The 24,403-nt window shown below is 43.9% G+C and overlaps 1 protein-coding gene across 16 annotated transcripts; it reads left to right on the top strand.

The window, feature by feature from the left end:
• LMAN2L (lectin, mannose binding 2 like) lies at positions 1–24,403 on the top strand. 16 transcript variants are annotated; one of them, XM_057740717.1, is made up of 11 exons: positions 11–218; positions 673–717; positions 1,407–1,525; positions 3,782–3,820; positions 4,530–4,647; positions 5,456–5,538; positions 17,582–17,614; positions 18,786–18,947; positions 19,035–19,149; positions 22,489–22,608; positions 22,938–24,403. In XM_057740717.1, the coding sequence occupies exons 1-11, from the start codon at positions 23–25 to the stop codon at positions 23,078–23,080; spliced, it is 1,173 nt and encodes a 390-aa protein (XP_057596700.1). In that variant the 5' UTR covers positions 11–22; the 3' UTR covers positions 23,081–24,403. The 16 variants fall into 16 exon arrangements, with proteins under 16 accessions (XP_057596707.1, XP_057596700.1, XP_057596703.1 ...); XM_057740720.1 differs by lacking the exon at positions 673–717; XM_057740723.1 differs by lacking the exon at positions 3,782–3,820 and having other exon boundaries at positions 1,407–1,456.

Raw genomic sequence — 24,403 nt, 5'->3', positions numbered from 1 at the left:
TGAAGGGACGGCGGTGGGAAAGATGGCGGCGGTTCTGGGACCGTCTGGGTGGTGGCGGCGGTGGCGGCGGTGGCGGCGGCGTTTGTCGGCTCGGGATGGGTCCCGGATGTTGCTCCTTCTTCTTTTGTTGGGGTCTGGGCAGGGCCCACGGCAAGTCGGGGCGGGTCAAACGTTCGAGTACTTGAAACGGGAGCACTCGCTGTCGAAGCCCTACCAGGGTGAGGCGCCGGGGGCGAGGTGGTCGTGCACTTGGGGGGAGAGGGGGCTTCGGGACCTGAGCTCGTCCGTAGAGGCGGGGGCGGCGAAGGGCTTTATGGCCCCGAGGAGACAGCCGGCGGTGGGTGGGGGCCCCAGGGGACTCTCGCTGTGTTTGGGGGCCAAGAGTCCTAAGGGCAGGGGTCAGTTTACCCTTCCCCCCCCATCCCCGGAATTAGCCCTGGAAGTTTCCAGCACGTCAAAGCCGGGCTCTTGGATGCCACTAGCGCCGGGCCTGGATGAAGGGGAGCTTAGAGTTGAACAGGAGGAATGTGGAAAGGGGCTAGAGCTGCGAACGGTGGGAGTGATTGAGGGCCACTAAGCAATGAACCGAGCTGTGGATGTGCTAGAAATAAAGGAGGAGGCAGAACTGGGGTAGAACTTGGCCGTACTGAGAAGATAAAATTCTGTTGCCAGTTAAGACACCTGTTCTCCAGTCCAGGATCCCTGTTGATGAAAGAGGTTGGTTAGCCTTGCTCTGTTTAGTGTTCATAGGCTGCTAGGCACAGCTTATCAACCAGAAAACTTACATAGTTAGCTGCAAAGAGGACCAAATCAATGCAGATGGCTTAATTAACACAAGTCTGTTTCCCCACTGGAGGATATGAGGAGGGCAAACAAACACAGAGCGCAGGAGTGTATACACTGCTGCTAAGGGTGATGATCATTTATTCACTTAGCAGATGCACCCAGAGCCTTCTGGTAGCTAACACTGTGGGTTATACAGGCACAAAGTTCTCATTCTCAAGGGGCTGATAGGTAAGGGGAAAAGTAGCTTCACACACTTGGATTGTTACAAGAAAGAATGTGATTAAGCCCCAGAGCCCCAAAGAGTCAAGCTCTCTGGTTGACCGGGGAAGTTTTTTTCTTTCATGGTGCTAAAATTTACTCATATATAAAATGGGGAAGGGTGGATCTGAGTTGTAGTTACTGTGGTGTGGATAAAGTGGCAGCTCTGATGTGCTCTTGGGTCTTTGTGAAAGGAAGCTGTAAAGATGGTAAGGAGTTGAGCTTTTATGAGTGACAGAAGATGGAAGATCAAGTGACATAAAAGGGGAAAAAGTGATGACTCCAGCTTTCAGAGGGTCCATGGTGGCTTTCTGAACGAGTTGGTGTTGAAGAGAATGAACTGATCTACTTCCTCTCTGTAGGTGTGGGCACAAGCAGTTCCTCCCTGTGGAATCTGATGGGCAATGCCATGGTGATGACCCAGTATATCCGCCTTACCCCAGATATGCAAAGTAAACAGGGTGCCCTGTGGAACCGGGTGGTAAGAATCTTTCTCCCTCCTGTGTTGGTGACCCGGAAAGTACTAAAAAATTCACCAGTGGCATGCTGACTTAATTTCACTGTCTATCCCTAGTATCCTGTCTTCTGTGGATGTCAAGGATTTTCATTTCAAAGATTATGATGACCTTCATAATGAAATCAGATATTCAGGGAGATGCTCTGTTGCCCTAATTATAGCAAAGATTTAATTTTGGTTCTATTTCCTGAAATGTCTTTAATTCATGATTGACCTGATAGTGTTACTTTGGAGGTTAATAAGTTAACTCACGTTTAATTACTTTGCTTTATAAAACAGAAGACTGCTTTTTAAAATTTATCCCAAACTTCATCCCAGTTACCCCTCCTTCCCCCCGTTATTTCCCTTTGAGTCGAATTTTAAATTTTATTTTCATGTAAAAGCCACTTTGAGCCCTTGGTCATTTTATTTGTCCTTCTCTGGGCCTTTTCTAGCTACATTGTCTTCCTTGAGGTATGGCGGCGAGAAGTGAATGCAGTATTCCTGGTGTGGCTGCACTGTGATTTTGTACAAGTGTAAGATGATGCTTTCTTTTCGGTTTCCAGGGCTCTTTCTAAAGCTTTTATGACCACTTTACTTTTGGGAGTGACCTTGGCATCCTTTAATACTTTCTCATGGGTTCTCAGAAGCTAAGAACTTACTTGTACATGGTTTTTATCATTAGTTGTAGATAAGTGAATCTCAAAATAGGAAGTGATTTATTTTCCCTGTTCATTTTATGTGGCAGAAAATTTTAAAGGAGCAGAGGGATGAGAAGTTTCTACGTAAGCTGTTTGCACAAGCTGGCGCCTTAACCCAGAGTTTTGAGCTTGGTCTTAGACAGAATGCAGGGCAGTGTGTTCCTGGTAGGAGAGGTGAAGGGCAGGCAGTTGAAAGACTTGGGTTCTCAATCTAACTGTATCACAGACCTACTGTGAACCCTGACAGTTATTTAGCCTTTCTCAGTTTTCAGTTTCTCCAACTTTCAAATGAGCTTCATGTTATCTGTTCTGCTTGCCCACCAGGGTTATTGTGAGAATAAAATAAGGCAATAGACATGAAAAAGCTTTGGAAATTTAAAAATGGTTACAGAAATGTGCTGTTTGTTATATGTCTGTTACAAGATTCACTGATACAGGTCTATGGATTATAAATGATTTTGTCCAAGGCTTGATACTTTGCTGCTGTCTTGCTAGCTGTCTCTACGTAACTCTTTTATGTAGCAGTGATTCTAGTCTAGGATCTAGTTAATCTTGCTCTTTTTCAGATTCTCTGATACCTGTATTTTTTTTGCTATTTGACTATTAGAGTGAACTTTGGTGGTGTTTTTGAGTTATTTGAATAGGATGGATTTGTTGGAGCAGTGGTTCTCAAATTTGGGTATCTGCTGGAGTTGGTGGCTGAATCCCACCTCCCAGAGATTCTGATTTAATTGGAATGGGGTGCAGTTTAGTTCTGGGATTTTTAAAATCTCCGTAGGTGAATCTAATGCACAGCAAAGTTTGAGACCCACTGTTAGACATAGCCATGAGCAAAACTGTATAGCATTGTGCTGCACGAGGCCAAGGGTAAGTGGCAGACACTTCTTGGCTCAGTGTGAACTTCTCTGGCCCTGCCCTCTTCCCAGGGGCATAATACCTGCCCGCTGGCTATGGGGCAGCTTCCTGCCACTGAATTTCACTCTTGCCCTGAAATCTAAATGCAATAGCAGAAAGATGAGAACCCAAAATGACAGGACAGGGATTGGGCTCGTAAGAGGAGGGGAAGCTATTGGAGATTTCAGGGTTCTTTGGTGAACTCAGAAGTATCCATACCCCTTTTATTTTGACTACATACTCCTGATACTAACATTTCCCATAAATTAAAAATGAAAACTGAAAATAATCTAGCAATATGTTGCTCAAGAGCCAGAACAATCTTTTTTTTTTTTTTTTTTTTTTTGGCCATGCTGTACAGCTTGTGGGATCGTAGTTCCCCAACCAGGAATTGAACCTGGGTCCCCAGCATTGAAAGTTCAGAGTCCTAACCACTGGACTGCTGGGGAATTCCCTGGAGCAATCTATTTGGAGGGCCTTTGGCTGAACCCCGCTGGTCTATCTGCTCTTTCTTCCTTTCTTTCTTCATGGCGAACTTTAACCAGGAGCCTCTGTAAATCAAATACCCACTCTGGTTTCTGCTTGAAAGTGTTCAACTATTTAGAACACTTAACCATCCACTTACCTCCTTCTCCATTTTTCCAAGGTTTTGATACACAGTTCAAAAGAAGAAGAACAGGAGTCTGTTAAGTACCCACCTCCTTAATGTTTTCCCACCAGAGGGTGTCCCTGTGGTGGAGATGGCGTTGTTCAGCTTTGGTGCATTTGTGCTCCTTGGCTATGGGCCTGAGGTTGGCGGGGGCATAGCTTATCTCTTCTTGCGGAAACTCTGGGTTGCCCCTCAGCTTGGCACAGGGTCAAGTCTAGCTAATTAGAGTTGTTTATAGCATCTGCTAATTATTCCTGGATACCTTTGCATAATGACTTAGCTTATCTTTTTCTTTTGTAATAAATGAGGCTTTGACCTTTCTTGAAATCCAAGCTTTTTAGAGCCTTTCTGTCAGAGGGGTGATCTTAAGTTGCAGATACACGTTAATTCAGCCACCTCTACTCTGTAGGCTGAGATCCTTTACTGGGTGGATGTAGGATCACAGTGCTCTAATGCGAAGTTCTCTTGTCTTTTCCAACTTCGGAGTGCTATCCTGTTTCTGTTGGGAGATGGTGAAGATAGTGGGGAGGTTTAGTCACTTTTCATATAAAATATCATATACAGTTGAATGGCTCAATCTGTTTAATTTTACGACACAAACACTTAGCAAGTCTTAGATCTTGGTTTTGCCCCTTAGCCTTGTGTCACGTGCGTTTGTGTTTTCCGAGTCTGTAGACTGTGGATGAGGGCCTGAGGGCTTCGCGTTTCATGCTCCTCATTGATTCCAGGGTCTTTTTCACTTTAGCCTTGTTTCCTGAGAGACTGGGAGTTGCAGGTACACTTCAGAATCCATGGACAAGGGAAGAAGAACCTGCACGGGGATGGCTTGGCGATCTGGTACACGAAGGATCGGATGCAGCCAGGTACTGGGACCCTGGGCTGCTCTTGTGGGGTGTGACAGGTCTGCTTTTTTGTGTGTCCTCTTTTTGAGAAGGGCACGTCCCCACAATGCCAGAGGTTTTCCCTCTCCCTTGATATCTGTAGATAAAGGCTGGCCTGTCTATTCTCTAGAATGGGGTCTGAGTCCTAAAAGCAGCTGAACTTGACTCATCTTGGGGTGATTTCTTGCTTACTGGTTACTTCCACTTTCCCTTTGAAACCTCCCAGCCTGTTGGCCAGAGGAAAGCACTGCCTGTCGTGAACACTGACATTGGGCGCTCTGGTTTCTTCTGGGCCTGCATGGTGACCCATCTCAGAAATCCTGAGTGAGGAGAAAGGAGAAGAGTTTTCTGTTTTCCCTTGTTCTGCGGGAACCATTGCTCCAAGTACATGGCAAATTCAGCATGAGTTGACCTGATCTCTTCTGCAACAAGAAGTGGAAACTTGGGAATTCAGGTCTCTCAGGGGCATGGTCGTCACCAAGTGTTTGTGAAGCAGAATTCTTCAGGGGCGCCTTAGCAACCAGTTCGGATCAGGGAGCAGCTGGGGTGCTAAGCAGGGTGGCGCTGGCCTTCTCTCTTTCCCCACCTTTAATGACAAACAACTACAGGTGCTTACTGGGTGCTTGTTACAGGCCGTGCCCTTTACTGGGTGCTTTTACAGCTGTTTCCTCATCTTAAAGAGAGGCCAAGAGTCCTTTGGATTTCACTTTTTCCTCCATCATAGTGATGTATTATTCCTTTATCAGCTCTTGGTTTGTTTCACTGTTCATCATCTGTTCTCTCTCTCTAGGGCCTGTGTTTGGAAACATGGACAAATTTGTGGGGCTGGGAGTATTTGTAGACACCTATCCCAATGAGGAGAAGCAGCAAGAGGTAATGGCACGTGTCAGAGCTTAGGTCAGCTGCCCTGACATCACAGCCCTTTGCCTTAGGAATGTTGTTCAGGAGGGAACAGAGGGGAAAGAAAGTGAGGGGTTCGATCCTGCTTTCTTTGTCTGTTGAACTTGCCGAGCTAATGTCTACGTCAGGCTTTTTTCCTGGAGAGAACTGTTTATGGTGCACAGTCTTGGGAATGGCTGTCGTGAATGGGGGCTTTTTCTTTAGTGTTAACAGTGTTCTCTCATGTGCACGTTGGGAGCCGCTAGGCTTGAGCATGCGTGGCTGGGTGGTGCTGTGGCTCTTAGGCCAGAACCAGAGCAAGCTGAATTTATGTACCTCCTCTCCCCTGACGTCCTGTATCCCTGCTGAGCTCTCTTCTGCAGCTGCTCTCCTTGCCAGCATCCTTTTCTTCTTCCTTTTCTCAGACCTGCACAGCAAGTCTCCTCTCCTCTAGGAAAGGCTGTAAAAAGAAATTGATGAAATCTCAGCATTTTGTTGAAACCCGGCATCCAGCTGTTTTTAGAAGCTTCTTGCTTTTTGGTAGCTGACCCTAAGGGTTTTTTAGTACTGTCTTAGACTAGCAACAGGTCTGTGCTCTCTCTGCCTGATGGCCCTGCCAGCACATGGTGGGAAAATGATTAGGACATGTTGTTGCTGGGTATCCTGTCGCTAAATAATATTTAGCAGGAAAGGCAGGATTAGGAGTGGAGGCAGAACTTACTTTACTTTTTTTCCTAAAGGCTCTTTATGAAAAATTTCAAACTTATAAAAAAACTGAATGAACAGATCATCTTATACACAGCACTAAGATTCAACAGTTTTTCACATTCCTCACAGAGGTCAGTTTAGAGGAGATGGAAAGTGAGACCTGATTTAGGAGAGGAACCTTTTGTGGTGGGTCAATTACAAACTTGCTTCTCCATGTTGCTTCCTCAGTCCACCAGACATCAAGCACTTTCGAGGTGCCAGGCCCTGGGAATTAGTGAGCAAGACCACCATGGTCCTTGCACTTAGTAGCGAGGGTGCTAATGAGGGCGCTGCGGGGGGGCTGTAGGAAGACCCAGCAGGAGCATCTAACCTAGGATGGGATGGTAGTGGTGGGGACAGTGGTTGGGAAAGACTTTTTTCAGGAAGTAACATTGACGTTGAAATCTACAGAATTAGGAACCAGCGCAGAGGGAAAAGCATATATTACCATGATAAAGTTAAGAGAAGGGACAGTGGATGTCGGGGAAACGGCGGGGGGCAGAGAGAGATGAGGCTAGAAAGAAAAACAGGCCCTCAGTCTCGCTGTGTTCCAGGGCCACCATTCACATTGCAGTCTTTGCTGCTAACACTCTCCCCTCTGGAGCAAGTTAACTGGCCACTGAGATTGAGCAGCTTCTCCTTGGGTGGTTGGTGACTTGGCTGATTAGACCAGCAGCAGAGCAACCTGAATATAGGTGACTCATCCTTACCACGCACATTGTGGGGCAGGTTATGAAGGGTGGTGTGTCTATTAGAGAATCTGGATTTCTAAGTATTTTAAGGGGGTGAGTACATTAAAAGATTTTAATGAGGGGAATGTCCTGAGAAGGTTTGCAGTCCTGCTAAAGAAGTAGTGGCAGTTAGAAATGCATCTAAATAAGAGGCGTGGGCTTCAGGGCTTGACTAGAGTTTTAAATGTGGCTCTCTGTTTCTCCCAGAAATAAATTGTTCAAACTCGCTTAGGTTCCATTTCACCATCAGATAGGAGTAATTCTGGTTGAGAGGGCAGATCTGATTTGCCTTATTTTGTAAGGAGAGTAGATGTTAATCAAAAAAATTAGTTTCAGATGGTAAAAATCAGGGCTTCTTTTCTGCCTTATTCCCAACTGCACTTGGAATTACCTGGAGAGCATTTGAAACTACCGATGTCTAGGCCCCAAGCTCAGAGAGTCTGATGCTGTTTGTCTTAGGTGCAATCTGGGTAACCTTACTTTTTCAAAGATCTCCAGGTGAGTCCCATATATAGCCAGGATGAAGAGCCCCCAGACCAACGTCAGGTCCTTGTTTCCTTATTACTTGTTTATTAAACAAATTTGTTTATTAAAATAGATTTTTTAAAAAACCTAATGAAAGCTGTTTCTGGTTTTCAGTGGCTATTATGTGCCAGGCACTTTACAGTTATTATTTTGATCCTTGTCAAATCTCCTTATAGTCAATATTATTTTTCCCATTTTACCAGTGAATAAACTGAAGCTTGGAGGAGTTAAGTGTCTTGTCCAAGGTGACAGCCACTATAAGGTGGAGGCAGATTTTAAACACCGGTCCACCCGATTCCAGGGGCTGCACTTTTAATTACGGCACTTTGCCACCTTCTATCCATTTTTTCCTTCTGCCAGGATGGTTTCCTTGAGAACGGAGACGTTCATTATTCTCGAGTGATCTCCTCTGCAATTTCAGTTCTTAGAGCTTGTGCTCAGTGCAGAGAGTGGAGAAAGTGTACTCCTCTCTACATCCCAACAACCTGGAACTGTCTTAGAGGGTGAAGTCAAATGGGTTTTGTTAGCGGCATGGTTTACTTTGATATCATGCTTGAAGGTGCCAGGCATAGTTCTAAGTGCTTTTACATGTCTTACCTACTTATCATAACAACCATTTGGGTGTAATAATATTATTATTATCCCTACATTATGGGTAAGAAACTGAAGTACAACAATGTTAAAAAATTTGTCAGTGATACACAGATAGTGGGTTTGACGCCAAAGACTGCAGTCTCATTATTTTGCTTTATTATTTTGAGCTCATAAGGAGAGGATGACAAGTATGGTACCTTTTGAAAATTTGGAAACGTCATGCGTTGAAAATGTGCTGGATGAGGAGAACATGGAGTAGGCAGGAGGGGCTGTGGAACAAATTCAGCAGATCCCTCAAGGCAGTGGTAAAATCATCTCTCTGGTTTCTTGTTTCTTTTTCACCAGAGTGCCGTTGACCTTGTCGCTCAGTTCACTGCCTACCACACTTGTTTATGAGGAAATATTGTGCAAATACTAGCAACATGAATGCATCTGAGAAGGGGGTGAGGGAGTTTAGGATATAAATTGTGTTTAGGCTTGGCTCCCTGAAATCAGGACACGTTCAAAATCATGTAACCTTATTTTCCCACGAGCAATACAGGAATTGTCGTTTAGGTAAGTCAAGAGCTTTAGTATTTGAAATACAAGGTACCACCCATGCTACAGTGATATTGTTAGACCATATGTGGCTGTTAAAATGGTAGTTGATGGGTCTGTGGTTTTCTTTTTAACACAGCTGTGTGACAGCCTTGAATATGCTTTACTCCTATCATTACATAATTATGTTCAGAATTAAAGGTATATATGTGTTCTTTGAAACCTCTTCAAAGTTTTTAACTTTTTAAGATTGATCTCCCAGTATAAATCTGCCTCAATGATACCACGGTTTCCACCACCAGAGCTGAAGGTACAGGAGGGCCAGGTATTTTGGTGTTTTGGGTTTTTTGTGTTTTGTTCACTGATGTACCGCAGTAACTAGACTAGTGTCTGGCATAGAATTAGGTGCCCAATAAATATTTGATGAAGGAACAAATGAGTATATAAAATAGGTAACTAATAAGGACCTATTATATAGCACAGGGAACTCTACTCAATACCCTGTAATGGCCTACATGGGACAAGAATCTATATATGTATAAATAATTCACTTTGCTGTACACCTGAAACTAACACAATATTGTAAATCAACTATATTCCAATAAAAAAAAAGATAGTTGAAGAATTAGAAAATCTGGATAGATCTGTAACAAGTAAAGAGATAGCATTAGTAATTAAAAAATGATTTAGAAAGAAAAGCTCAGGCCGATGACCTCACTGGTAAATTCTACCAAACATAAAGTAGAATTAATACCAATTCGCAAACCCATATGAAAAATCACAGCAGTGGATGCTAACCAATTCATTCTTTGAGGCTAGTATTATCCTGATAGCAAAGCCAGGTAAAGACATCACAAGAAAAGGAAACTAGAGACCAATATCTCTTGTGAGTATAGATGTAAAAGTCATCAACAAAATACTAGTAAACTAAATCTAGCAACATATAGAAAGGACTATACACCATGTATAAATGCACTATATTTATGCTAGGAATTCACAGTTGGTTTAATATCTGAGCATTAATATGATAGACCATATTAATAGAATGAAGGACAAAAACCATATGATCATATCAATAGATGTAGAAAAAGTATTTGACAAGATTTAATACCTTTTTAAGATAATAAAAATACTCGAGAAATTAATATGAGGGTGAGTCAAAAATTATCTGCACTCTAGTTATATTAAAACTTCTGTAAACTCTACAGCCAGAGTGCGGATAATTTTTGACTCACCCTTGTAATAGAAGGGAACTTCCTTAACCTGATAAAGGGCATTTATGAAAGCCCTCCAGCTAATGTCATACGTAACTGTGAAAGACTGAATCCTTTCCCCCTAAGAACAGGAATAAGGCAAGGATATCTGCTCTTGCCTCTTCTATTCAACATTGTACTGGAGGTTCTAGTCAGGGCAGCTAGGCAAGAAAATAAAAGAACATCCAGGTTGGGAAGGAAGAAGTAACTACTTTTCTCTATAGATGATGTGATCGTATATATAGAAAATCCTAACGAATTCACAGAGAGCCATTAGAACCAATGAATTCAGCAAGGTTATGGGATACAAGATCAATGTACAAAAATCTATTGTATTTTATATGCTTGCATTGAACAATCAGAAAATGAAAGTAAGAAAACAGTTCCATTAACTGTCATTGAAAAGAATAAAAGACTTGCCTTCCTGGCTTCTTTGCAGAAATTGACAAGCTGATTCTAAAATTAATATTGAAATTCAAGAGAACCAGGGTAGCCTCCTCTTGACAAAGAAGAGCAAAGTTGGGGGACTCACACTTCCTGTATTTAAAACTTACTACAAAGCTACAGTAATAAAGACAGTTGTGGTACTGGCATAAGGGTAGACATATAGGTCAGTGGAATAGAGTTGAAAGTCCAGACACAAATCCCCACAATTATGATCAAGTGATTTTTGATAAGGATGCCAAGTCAATTCAATAAGAAAAGAATCATCTTTTTTACCAAATGGTGCTAAGACAACTGGATATCCACAGGCAGAATAATGAAGTGGTTCCCTTCTTCACACCATACACAAGTGTTAACCCAAAGTGGATCAAAAACTAAACATGAATCACCAAAATTAAAAAGTTTTATACTTTGAAGGACATCATCAAGAAAGTGAAAAGACAACCCACGGAATGGGAGAAAATAAATGTAAATTACATATCTGGTAAGGGATTTGTAATAGTTCTTTATATATACTAGATACAACTCAGTAATTAAAAAGACAGCCCAAGTGAAAAATGGCCAAAGACTCTGAATAGATATTTCCCAAAGAAGACTTACAAATGGCCAATAAGCACATGAAAAGATGCTCAACGTCATTAGCTATTAGGGGCATACAAATCAAAACTAAAATTAAAAAAAAACACAATGAGATGCCACCGTATACCCACTTGTCTGGCTAAAATAAAGAAGACAGATGATGAGTTTGGTAAAGATGTGGAATAATTGGAACCCTTATACACTGCTGGTGGGAATGTATAATGGTCCAGTTGTTTTGGGAAACCGGTAATTCTTCAAATGGTTAAATGTAGTATATGATCCAGCAGTTCCGTTCCTAGGTATCCCAAGAGAAATGAAAACATGTCTACACAAAAACTTAGATGAATGTTCATAGCAGCGTTATTCATAATAGCCAAAAATGGATCCAACTCAAATGTCCATCAACTGATGAGTGGATAAACAAAGTATGTCTATACAATGGGATATCATTCAGCATTAAAAGCAAAGGAGGCATTGATACATGCTCCAGTGTGGATGAGCTTTGAAAAGATGCTACGTGAAAGAAGATAGTCACAAAAAACTACACATTGTATAACCCACATATAAAAAATGTTCAGAACAGGCAAATCTATAGAGACAGGAAGTGGATGAGTGGTTGCCAGGTGCTGGGGGCTGGGGTGGGGAGAATACACAGGGTTTCTTTTGGGGATGATGAAAGTGTTCTAAAACTCATTGCAGTTATCGTAATCTTAACACCATGAATATACTAAAATCCATTGAATTATTGATTTTAAATAGATGAGTTGTGTAGTATGTGAGTTATGTCTTGGTATTGCTAATTTTTTAAAATGTTGGTTAAGACATGACCTGATCATCTTTTCTTGGACCAGGAAGTCATCAGCTGATGGTCATCAGTTTCTCAGGAGAACCCAGATGTTGGTGAAAAGTTGCAGAGAACTCATTAGCAATCTCGGAGCAGGAATGTCTTCTTTCCGTTGAAATCAGAGTATGATGACAAGAGACCTTCCCAGAATTAGAGCCCAGAAGTGCAGCTCTTTGCAGCCTTGGCTCTCATTCTTCCCAGTAAGACCTTCGGGCCTCACCCCAGCAGGCAGAAACAGCTGGTTGGAAAGTGGTACGAGCAGCTCACTGTTCTCAGATCAGGCCAGCTTGGGAAGTCTAGTTTGAGGTGCTTCCCGTATTTTTTTAACATGATGATTGTTTTTCCTCTTTTGAAACTGTGAGAAAATTAACAGTTATAATACACCATCCAGTTTAAAAACACATTCCCTCAAATCTTTATGTTGATGAAGACACTGACCCGTCTTGGTCTCTTTATTGTTGATGGAAAGAATTTTTATAGTATTAAAGGAACTCTGTAACTTCCTAAATTCTCTTATTACACTACTTGGATGTGACTTTGTTTTGTATTTCTGAGTCCTTGGTGAGGCAGTGTTTTCTAAGAGACTCTCCTTTGGAAACCAGGCCCAGGAAATATTGCCAGGTTCTCAGATATGATCAGGCATTGAGGCTGAGCTTCACTGGTGAGAACTAGGTTTCGGAAAGTAGAAATGTATGTCTTTCTGCTAGATTTGAATACAACAGGATTTTACATACAATTTCAGGAGGTTCATGGGTTCCCCAAAGCAGAACTGTAGACAAGATCTATTCCATAGAGTTGAAAGGTCTTCTCATTAACAAGAAGCATTCACATACCACCATAATGGTGTGTAGCAGTTAGATTAAGACATACCTCTTAAGCTGTGTTCTGAATCGGGTCCTTGTAATCTGGGTAGGTGGGTTTTGAACTTAAGTGTTTGGGGCATACCTTGAGTTTAAAGTTTCCTGATTTGAGTCCCCAAATTACATGGTTTGGGTTTGTTCTAGTTGGAAGTCACAACTAAAATAAATGGGATTAAAATCATTCCATGAGTTTGAGTCATGATAATGTTCAAGTATGTGAACCTCTTCCAGGTAGTCAGCTGGCCTGGAGGCTGCACTATTCCGTATCCTCCAGTTGAGGAGCTTTGAGACTTGGGGATAGAGTCACTGCTAGTCTAGGTTAGTAGGAGTTTGAGGGCTTATAGAACAGGGGCTTTCTCATGCTGTCCAATCTTATTGGCATTGTTACCCATTCTAAGTAGGATGGGTATTACTGAGTTAACCAATTACCTGGATCCAGATTCCTGCACAAAGGGTTAGCTGGATGAAGATTACTGTAGGACCAGCGACTTAGAAAGTTTTGAAAGTCTGCAAAGTGTTTATCTGGGGAAGTGACAGTGAGTTTGTTCTGCTGGTGAGCCAAGGGGAGGGTCATAGAGGTGTGAAGGGAGGTGCTGTAGAAGAGGCATTTGTTTTGTTAATTCTTATTTTTATGTAAAAGCTCATTACAGAAAAGTCAGAAAAAAGTAAAACAGAAACAGAATTGTACACACATCTTTTTAAAAATAAAAACATTGCATCATATTTAACATAATGTTTTTTAAACCGTTTTTTATTTTTGAAATTTTTTAGACAGAAAAATTGAAAGTGTGGTAAATACTAGATTCAGATTAACCCAGCTTTTCCAAAATGTTAATGTTTTACTACATTGGTTTTGTCCTGTTGTGTGTGTGTGTGTCTGTTCCTGTGCTCATGCGTGTGTGTGTGTGTGTGTGTCGGAACTCATGCATATGTGTATATTTTTTTCTGGACTACTTAAGAGTAAATTGCCTTTATTGTGTTCCCTTAATCCTAAATTCTTCACTTGCTTTCCCTAAACACAGTGATAAAAATCAGGAACTTAACATTGATAATGATACTATTATCCAATCTATTGACCTTATTCAATTTCACCAGTTGTCCCCACTATGTCCTTTTTAGCAGTGGTCCCCAACCTTTTTGGCACCAGGGACCAGTTTCATGGAAGATGGTTTTTCCATGGGGGAGAAGGGGCTGGTTCAGGCAGTAATGCAAGCGATGGGGAGCAGTAGATGAAGTCTTGATCGCTTCCTCACCGCTTACCTCCTGCTGTGTGGCCCCATTCCTAACAGGCCACAGCCTGGTACCAGCCTGGTACCAGTCTAAGGCCAGGGGGTTGGGGACCCCTGCTTTATAGCAAAAGAAAATCCCAGATCCTGTGTTGCATTCAGTTGTCATGTCCCTCCTTTCCTTTAATTTGGAGCCATTCTCCAGTATTTCTTTGTGTTTCAGGGTATATTAGAGACCTAGGTTTTTTGTTTGCCTGTTTTGGTTTTTTATATCTAAGTGTATACCAACCATTGTTCCATACTGACTGATCTTGAGAGCAGTGTGACATAGTGATTGAGCCAGGGCTCTGAGGCCAGACCACCTGGTTTCAAACCCTGGTTTCACCACTTAATATACCTGTGTTATCTTAAACAAGTTTTCTTAACTGTGAAATGGGGATACCAGTACTACTTCTTAGGGCTGTGAGAATTAAATGAACACATATGTGTACATTACTAAGTACAGTGGCTGGCGCAGAGTAAGCTCTCAGAAAATGCTAGCTATTCGCATTCACACCACTAAGTGACATCCCCAGGGACATCTTACAGGCATCTTGGCAGTGGCTATTGTGGCTCTGTGCTCTCCCTCTCCCCTCCCACCCTCCTGTTCTTCACGCCTAGGTTCCAGAGAGCAAACTTGGCCAGCTTGCTCAACTGCAGTGTGGTTTAGGTTGGTAAATCTGCTCTAAGAGAGTGGCTCCTAGATACTGGTTCACAGACTCATGTTGGTTGGTAACAGAGTTTCATTAGTTTGAGAATAGGAACAGTGAAGTGACTTTTCATAAATGTGAAATGTTTTATTATTATTTATTATGAAATTACATAGTTCTTTTTCGGTTTAAAATGTTCTTTTTTTAAATGATGTTTATTATAGATGGTTGTCCTGTCATTATTGTATTTTAATAGACAAAAACAAACAAGTAAAGGCAAACCTATTAATCCCCAAAATATGTTTGGAGATTTTAGTGGTCCATGACAGCCAATGGTCTGGGAATTATTGCTCTAAAAGACATATGTTTGGCTTTGTGCTTATAGATGAGCACCTGTGAACAATATTTATGTCTAGGAATTCATTCATTTAGTCATCGGTTGAAGGAACTTTTCTTGACTCCCTTCTGAATACCAGACACTGTTCTAAATGCTTTACATGTTTCATTTCATCTTCATAATTAACCTGTGAGCTGTGTATTATTCTCCCTGCCTACAGTAAGGAAATAAATCTCAAAGAGATTACACAGGTGTGAGTGGTGTAACTGCAGTTCGAACCCAGGTCTCCCTGATTACAGAGGGCAGGGTGTGTGCTCTTTCTTCTACCTAGTGGTTCACAACTTATGTGCTTTGCACCTGTGGAATTTTAGCATAGGATCCACACATCCACAAGTTCATGAGTCTCTTTTCAATCAAGATATGCTGAAGGTGCAATACCGTGTGGAGGACCTTGTGTTACAAAAAGTTGAAAACATTACCCCACCCTTCAGATGACAACCATTTGGACAATAGATAGGCGCTCCTAATTTTTGGTGACTCTTAAATTAGGAATGAAACCACCACCTTTGCCAGAGTCAGGGTGATTCTTCTGCCTTTGGTTCTGGCTATATATAGGCTGCTTTTCAAGGAATGAAAATTAGCTGCTGTGTGAAATGAGTGGGTACCCAAGAAACCCTTCAAGAACTCCTAACTGGGCATAGAAGCTAAGATGACATTTAAAGACTTATTGTTAATGTGAGGTGTAAAGTTGAAGGACAAGTCATGAGTTGCTGAAGTAGACAGATTCCAGCTCCAAAACTGCGGGACTCTGTCTAGTGCAGTGTTTTCTTAAATATGGCTGTACGTCCCAGCCGTCTGTGATGCCTTTTAAAAAATACATAGTCCTATGCCCCATTCTGGACTTATTGAATGAGGCTCTTTGACTGTGGGACCCACATGAATGTGCAGTTGAAAAGCTCCCCCAGGTCCTCCTGAGGCCCAGCTAGCTTCTGGCTGATCCTGGGTAATGGGCTGCCTCACCAGCCTTGGGAAGAGTATGGCCCCCTCAGGTTAAGGATCATTGTCCTAGGTACTCCCTTGGAATTTACAACTTAAAACTACTGATCACAGGTACTGGGGTTGATAAATGAAGAAAGACGCGGGATCATCAAATCTCCCAAGCACATTTTTAATCTCTTCGTTTCCCTAATTGTTCACCAGAGTTACGAGCTTTCTTGTCAGAAGCCCATTCCTGTAAACTGCTGATAACATACTCACAATTCCTTTGTCCTGAATGATGGTTGTAGAAGAGTCTTTTTTTGGCAGTGTAATCATCCGCTGATTCATTTCATACCTTTCTGTAGTCCTGTACACGTGCTACTTGGCGCAGGGGAAGAGCGGCTGCTGCTCTGAGGCTCACCCCAAACACCTACCGTGGCCTGTGAGGCCTAGCGTGAGCAGGCTCTGCCCCAGCCCGCACCAGCCCCTTCCTCGGCAGCTGGGTTGCAGACACCCCTGTCGTCTTCTAGTCCTTGAATACGCCAACCTCATGCTTCTTATGCCTTCAGGTTTTTTGGTGGATTCCCTCTAACTACTTGGGTCTCAGCTCAGATGTTGTCTTCTCAGAGAGATGCTTCCTCATCAGTCTCTATTGTATTACGTATTTTATTTTCATCATAGCATGTATCACTGTCTCAAATAATTTTATTTACTTATTTATTGTTTCCTCTAATGTCAGCTCCATGAGAGCAGGCATCTTGTCTGTCTTGTTTCCCATTGAGCTCCTAGCATCTGGGACAGTGCCTAGTTCATAATAGGTGCTCACTAAGTGTTAGAGGAAGGAACCCTTTGGGTTCTACGCCTTTGCCCACACTTCCTGTAGAGCAGGGCTGAGCTGAGCTTGTACAGGTATCTCTTGTTGCTAGTAGCTTAGAATTGTACCAGTTTTCTGGAGCAAAGCTAAACATGCTTGAAACCTTGTGATTTTTCTAAATCTGTCCTGCTGCAACCTTCCCTTCCCACGGAGATTTTTTTTGCCCACATGTTGTAGGTTAGAATAACAACAACTGCTTGGAAGTATATGTCCATAAGGCTCAATTAGAGGGTAAATGATCCCTTCGGATTAGAGTTAATATGGTAGTTAAGTCTCTCAAGTGGTGGGATTTTTGTCTTCTAGGCAAGACTATCTCCTGAGATCCTGGGCAGTAAAGGACATCTTGAATTTGGAAGAATTTAGCCCTGTTTAACACTCCTGTCTCTCCCGTTGCTACAGAAACACTGTAGTCTGGGTACAGACAAATTTATGGCCTGACCTTTGGACTGTCAGAGACATAAGTGAGGCCTGCTTGGAGAGTGTGATGCTGTGTGTTTTATAAAGTTTTGGAAAGCTTCAGGACCCTGTGGGTTAGAGAGGTCTTTCTAGGGGACCGCTTTGAGAATCTGATGATAGCAGCAGACCCTCTCCTTAGAAAATATAGAAGCACCTGTGCATGTAGTTTTGCCTAAACTTTTGAGGGGTACGAGGACTTGCGGAATGCCCTCCATGGACCTTCAGTTCTGTCTGGGGATTTGGATTGGTTTGCTCATCCACCACAGCTGGGTCACAGCTCTTCCGTGGCTGTTTCTTTCTGACTTGGTCTCCTGTCTTCTGTGCCCTCTCTTGTTTTTATAATAACCTGCTGGAACCCCTCAGGCCCAGAAGAGGCGATATTCTCCAGGAGTCCAGGTACTCAGTTCTTGACTCACCATGGCCATCCCTGACTCCCTATGTGTCCATCCAACATTTGCTACTGTTCAGAATCCATGTGGCTATTGTCTCAAGAGTCACCAGTCTCTGATTTCAACTGCATCTTCACCTTGCATGTTGACTGTTTAGGACAATGAAAAACTCACCAAAGTGGCATGTGTCATGTTTCTTGTCCTTTCATCCCCCTGCCTCTCTGCACGGCCTCAGCACTAGGCTTGTTCTGGAATGGTGAGCTCTTCATTTCTAAGGAAGAATTTGCTCCACAAGTGTATTAGAGAGAGAGAGGGCCTCTGAAGTAGGTGGGAAAATGGGTGGGATATGGGGAAACTTTCAGTGGGAGAGTATATTCAGAGGGAAAACTCGCCCTGAGTACTATTGGGAGAAGTTATGTGTGGTGAAGCTTAAATGGGCTGGAAGGTCTTTGACTAAGAATAGTCATCGGTGGCTGGTGAACACCACCTGGCAGCCTGGTTCCGGCACTGCCCTTTCTGAGTCCTAATCCATTTAGTATCATGCTTATAGAATTTTAGAATTTGAAAGGCGCTATCCTGAATGGAAAGATTTCCCTGATTGAACAGGTATTTTCAGAATACCTGTGTGTGCCAAGTACTTGCCCTGGGGGGGGGGAGGGGTTGGAGCTAAGGGGGACACATGCAAAGAAGCATAATAAATGATTTTTCTCCAAGAAGTTTACGTGTCAATTATATCTCAATAAAAGTTCTTAAAAAAAAAGTACATGGCAGTTGGGGAGATATATATACATATATATATACACACATATATACACACATACATATACACACTCAAGAAGAAAAACAACAGTCTTGGGTAGAATATAAGTGCCAAATGGTGATCTCTGGGAGGATTCCAGTCAGACTCCAGAGTGTCAGAAGGGCCATTTCAGACCCACCCCAGATGGGTGCCAGGAGGATTGTGAAGGCAGGTACAGAGGTCAGTCACTTCTTGGCCATGTCCCTCAAGTGACCACCTGAGTGTGGGTGCTTGGGGGCTGCTAGTGACAAGGCAGAGTGGCCGTCTGGTCTGCTGTGAGGAGCTCAGCTTCATGTACCGAATTCCTGTTGCTGTTTGCACAAGGCTTCCTCAGAGTACTCCCTCACTGCCCTCTGCTTTTCCCTCCCTGCTTTCCCAGCGGGTTTTCCCCTACGTCTCAGCCATGGTGAACAATGGCTCCCTCCGCTACGATCACGAGCGTGATGGGCGGCCTACAGAGCTGGGGGGCTGTACGGCCATCGTCCGGAATCTCCATTATGACACCTTCCTCGTGATTCGCTACGTCAAGAGGCATTTGACGGTGAGTCCCTGTTCTGGACCCGTTGGCGACGTGGGCTGTCTCGTTCCCGCTTCCGTGGCCTGGCCCTGATGTGTTTCTTTATTCTAGATAATGATGGACATCGATGGCAAGCATGAGTGGAGGGACTGCATAGAGGTGCCTGGCGTCCGCCTGCCCCGCGGATACTACTTCGGCACCTCCTCTATCACTGGGGATCTCTCGGGTACGGCCACGTGCGTTCCTTACTTGCCCTGACTTGAGGTCACATCTCGATAGGCAGCCCTGGGTGAGCCTCCTCAGAGGGGAGAGCCAGCCAGGCAGAGGCCTGGCCAGCAAGTGCCCTGCGAGTGCTTATCTTCTGCATTCTTGCGTCCAGATCCTTTGAAAGCCCAGGCCTGGGGTTATCTAGCACAGTTGTCTCCAGGAGATGTTTGGTGCTAATGGAAGGCGGTGTTGCCTCTTCATCAAGCCAGCTCTTCCAGCCTTTGTTTTGAGCTCTTTGCTTTCCTATTTTGGGTACCTTTATTTACAGTCAGGTTCCTGTCCTTTCACCCAATGTGCTTAGTTCCCCTTCTCTTAACAAAGCTTTTCCTCGACTCTGCCCTCCCGCTTCTAACTGAACCCTGGACTGCTTTGTGCTCAGACTTTTGAATGTGTTGTGTGTACAGATGCTTCTGTTTCCAAGCCATCCACCTCTGTAAATTTACCACCGTGGTAAATGCTGCACTCGGACCTGTGTCTCTGATGTGCTGTTAACACTATTCTCATAAAAGCTCCCTCTGTTTCTTTGCTGTTCTCTGTGTTTGCTCTGTCCTCTCTGAAGACAACTGACCAATTATCCTGAAACTCCTGCCTTCCTTGACTTAGGTGGCATTAGCAGTACCAGCCTCCTTTACTGTTCTGTCTCCTCTGGATTTTCTTCCTGCTTGTTTCCAGTTGGAAGCTTCTCTTACATGCTTCTTCTCTCCCTTGGCTTTAGCCTCAATCATAGTGTCTTTTAAGAAGAGGTAAAGAATTAAACTTTCGATTCTTTTGATTAACAATGTATTATGAATGAAGCTAGGATGAAATAGAACTTTCTTGTGGCAAAAAAGAAAGGCAAATACCCATCTGAAATGAGCAGCATCTACTAAGTTCCAGCCATTACTGCCAAGAGAAAATGTGGGCTTAGTGAGGCCATGTCTTCTAGTTTTTCAAGAGAATCTGGAAACTGGGTTTTTCTAATGAAATCTGATTTTTTTAATCCTGGCAACTAATTGTTTGTAAAAAATCAACTTCATTGAGATATGCTTTCCACATAACAAAAGTATATAGTGTGAAGAGTTTTGACAAATATTTACACGTATGTCATCACCATCCCAGTCAAGATACAGACTGTTTCCATCGCTGCAGAAAGTTTTCCTGTGCCCCTGTGCAACATTCCTCCCTCCAGGCAACCATTGATCTGCCTTCTGTCACTATAAGAGGTTAGTTTTGGCAGCTAGTTCTAGATACTGTGCTGTCTCACCTTGGCACGGGTAAGGGAAGGCACAGGCTGGAGATCTTTGCTATGAAATGTTGTTACATAGCTCAAGTGGAAAGAGGTGTCCCTGTCCACGAGTTTCCTTTGAGCTTGCAGGCTTCTGGGACCTGCTCAGTTAACCTCCTGTTTTACTTTTCAATGGGAAGTAGTTCCCAACTGTTAGAAATTGCCAATGAGGGACTTCCCTGGTGGTGCAGTGGTTAAGAATCCGCCTGCCAGTGTAGAGGACACAGGTTCAATCTCTAGTCTGGGAAGATTTCACAGGCTGCGGAACAGCTAAGCCCATGTGCCACAACTGCTGAAGCTCATGTGCCTAGAACCTGTGCTCTGCAACAAGAGAAGCCACTGCAATGAGAAGCCCACTCACTGTAACAAAGAGTAGCCCCAGCTGGCCGCAACTAGAGAAAGCCTGCACGCAGCAGTGAAGGCCCAACACAGCCAAAAAATAAATAAATTTATTTTTAAAAAAAAGAAAGCAAGAAATGGCCAGAGAGAATAATTTTTTGTTTATCCTAAGGAGTCTTATGCTCTAAGTTTTTAGTGATAATGCCTAGGTTAGTAAGTTCATGTTCTCTGCCCATAGGATACCCGTAAATACAAATTGTGTCTTTCTCTTAAGGTCTTCCTTGTTGACGTCTTAACTTGTTTTGCTATGGATTATAGGAAACTGCTGAGAAAGTCAGGACACAACCCAGCTGTCCCAGCTTTTGATGCTCCTATATTGTGAGGCACATTGCCCTGGCTTTTTATCTTGTCCCGTGGTTTAATCTCAGTCCTGGCAGAGAAAACATTTTTTCTAACTGGAGGTAAATCCAGTTTTTTTACCTGGGGGTCTGCTAAAGATTCTGAGAGTCCAAGCAGCCATAAATGCCATCCTAATAATAGAGACGGTGAGAAATCCAGTCTGCAATAACCAACCTAGCAGCAATGAGCCCCCCAGCACTCATATTTGTGGTCTCCTAATACCACTTCCCACTAAGAAGAACAAGAGCTTCTTGGAGATATAGCTGATGTCAGGTCTAAGGTAGGAAATACAAGCTGAAATCTTCCCAGAAAAGCAAGGAAGATACCAAGTTGAGGAGTCAACTTGAATAGGCTCCCACTGAATAAAGGTGGGTTGAGTTGAGTATCGGCAAGAGATACAACTTCAGTGTATTGAAACACGGCAAATATGTTTGAATCTATGAGTTTATAATGGTATTTTAAAAAGGGAGAGAGAAAAAATTGAGTCCCTAATTTCTTCATCCTTCTCTGGTAGTTAATAGTGAGATTTAGGGTCACAGTTACAAGGAACTGCGAAGAATTAGGCACAGTCCAGAAGGGAAGTGTATTCCAGGCCAATAGCTGTGCCCTGCTCACGGCCCATCAAACAGCTGCTGTGAGGCCCATTCCTGTCTTGCTTGTGTGTCGTCCATGGTAAAGGGAAGCTGTGGGGCTGCTGTGTCTCCTTTCACTAGAAGGTTTTACATATGATTGGGGGTTAGTTTCTGTATTATCTCTAAATTTTATTTTTTTAAATTAATTTTATTTATTGGCTGCGTTGGGTCTTGACTGCTGCATGTGGGCTTTCTCTAGTGAGCGGGTGCTACTCTTCATTGCGGTGCGCAGGCTTCTCGGTGCAGTAGTTTCTCTTGTTGCGGAGCACAGGCTCTAAGTGATTGAGCTTCAATAGTTGCAGCACATGGGCTCAGTAGTTGTGGCTCGAGGGCTTAGTTGCTCCGAGGCATGCGGGATCTTCCCAGACCAGGGATTGAACCCATGTCCCCTGCATTGGCAGGCGAATTCTTAATCACTGCACCACCAGGGAAGTCCTTATCTCTAAATTTTAAAATTTATAGGCAATGCATACTTGTTGATTAAAACTATAAGTACAGGATAATGTAGAATATTCCCTATTCCCTGTCCTTAATTTTAGATGAGAAACGGTTTTCAGTTTTTGTTTTTTCTTCAGGTCCCTGTTTGTTAGCTGTGGATTAGAAGGTTGAACCAAGACCCTCTTTTCCTGGTGGCTTGAGCAATTCTTGTTCACTTTGTCTTTAGATAACCATGACATCATTTCCCTGAAGCTGTTTGAGCTGACGGTGGAGAGAACCCCAGAAGAGGAAAAGCTGCATCGAGATGTGTTCCTGCCTTCGGTGGACAACATGAAGCTGCCCGAGAGTGAGCACGGGGGTCCTGGGAAATGGCCCCGCGGCCGGCGAGGAGGCGGAGGGCTGTGGGCGATCCAGGGTGACACGCAGCACGGCTGGCAGAGCTGGCTTCTTTCTGTGTTCTTCTCCGAAGCACATGGAGCACTTCCCCCTGCTCTCTCACTTGTCTCCATGTTACAGATGAGCAGTCTGTGGGCTGTTTAAGTTTTAAGTCATGGCATCTAGAAAGGGGGAGTCTGAGCGCCTGCTCCCAGAAATAGGGACTGATAGCTTGTTGGTTGGTCCTTCCCACCTGGGCGGGCTCCCTCGTTCTGACTTGCTTCTCTCTTGCTTCCTCAGTGACAGCCCCGCTGCCGCCCCTGAGTGGCCTGGCCCTCTTTCTCATCGTTTTTTTCTCTTTGGTGTTTTCCGTGTTTGCCATCGTCATTGGGATCATACTCTACAACAAATGGCAGGATCAGAGTCGAAAGCGCTTCTACTGAGCCATCCTGCAACCACGACCTCTGTGACTCACTCAGGAGTTGTGGGAGGAGCAGGCACTGGCCTGAGCACACAGCGAGCCGGGTCTCCTCTCATCTCCAGCAGCTGGTCAGGGACTCGGTTCTGTCACTGGAGCTTTGAGTGCAGGGACGCTGTGTTCCCATGGTCACCCATGAGGACGTCTAACTCTGGATCAGGAAGCCCACCCCCCGGGGCAATGCCACTGTGATGTGCCTTTCCCTGCAGTCCTGCCACTTGGGAGCGAAGAGGGATGGAGAGAACAGAGGCTGTCATGATGCCAAAACCACCAGAAAGAGTTTCATAGCCCAGGCTGCCTTGTTGTTGGGCTCAGAGGACCCTTGTACTTCATTCTTGAACCCGCAAAGACTAGAAAACTGATAACTCTTCATACCTTCCAGCCATCCATCCACTGGTTTTTGCTTTTTGTCTAAGCCTCTGTCTACCTGAGCAGCTTTCCTTGGAAATCTGGTTGGAAACTTATTCCCTGCCTCGCCTTCCTCCCTCCATTCATTGTCCTCTGCAGATGCAACCTGAGCTGGAAAAGACATCTGGCTGCCTCTCAGCTGGGGCCTGGGGCTGCAGAACAAACTTGGGTTTTACTGACCCTCGTTAGGTGGCTGTAGGGAGGGGGCATTCTGCTGGGGCTCGCTGCTCTAGCCTTTGTTCTTGTGGGTGGTTATTGGTTCTGTTGGTGTGTTCGTGACCCTCCCAGTTAGGTCCCTTTAGGTCCTCAGTGAGATTTGGCTGAAAGCTGGTGTGCAAGTCACGAGGAGCTTGGGAGACATCACGGGTGCAGTGGGACTAACCGTGAAATTGACTGCTCCACGTTTTGACACCAAAAGCAATATCTGCCACAGGATCTGACCATGTGGAGATGTTTCTGGACTCTCTGGAGCCTGCTTAGCTGCATGTTTTGTGTTCATAATTTTTGGAATCTTATTTAGAGTGTTCAAAATGTAAGGAAAGTTTCTTCTTATAGCCTCAGCTTGGATGCTCCCCAGAGATGAAATATGGCTTCTCTTTCTTAAGGAATAAGAAACGGTTGTTGTAAATGTGGAAGCGATAGACCCCTGTCACCTGTGCCTGGAAGAGCTGTTTGAGCAGCAGAGCCTGAGCGTCCTCTGTGGGGCAGCCCTGATTCCATTGCCTTATCTGACGAGGGGTCACGTGCTGCTCACCTGTCTGTCCTGTGATTCCATTGCTCGCAGGCCAGAGTCTCCCTGGAGGGCCTGAACGCTGAGCTCTCGTAGCCCTGTGCTTCTGTAGCTTGACAGAAAGTCTTAACATGGCTGATGGAAACCAAA

The sequence above is a fragment of the Hippopotamus amphibius genome, chromosome 7 (genome assembly GCF_030028045.1).
Source record: "Hippopotamus amphibius kiboko isolate mHipAmp2 chromosome 7, mHipAmp2.hap2, whole genome shotgun sequence".
Lineage (NCBI taxonomy): Eukaryota > Metazoa > Chordata > Mammalia > Artiodactyla > Hippopotamidae > Hippopotamus > Hippopotamus amphibius.
Note: the sequence above shows the minus strand (reverse complement) of the source record. Positions and strands in the feature narration are given on the sequence as shown.

Coding starts and splice junctions, on each gene's coding strand:
- LMAN2L (XM_057740717.1), top strand. CDS start 23: ATGGCGGCGGTTCTGGGACCGTCTGGGTGGTGGCGGCGGTGGCGGCGG. Junction 18,948..19,034: donor ACGTCAAGAGGCATTTGACG/GTGAGTCCCTGT, acceptor TCTTTATTCTAG/ATAATGATGGACATCGATGG. Junction 19,150..22,488: donor TATCACTGGGGATCTCTCGG/GTACGGCCACGT, acceptor CTTTGTCTTTAG/ATAACCATGACATCATTTCC.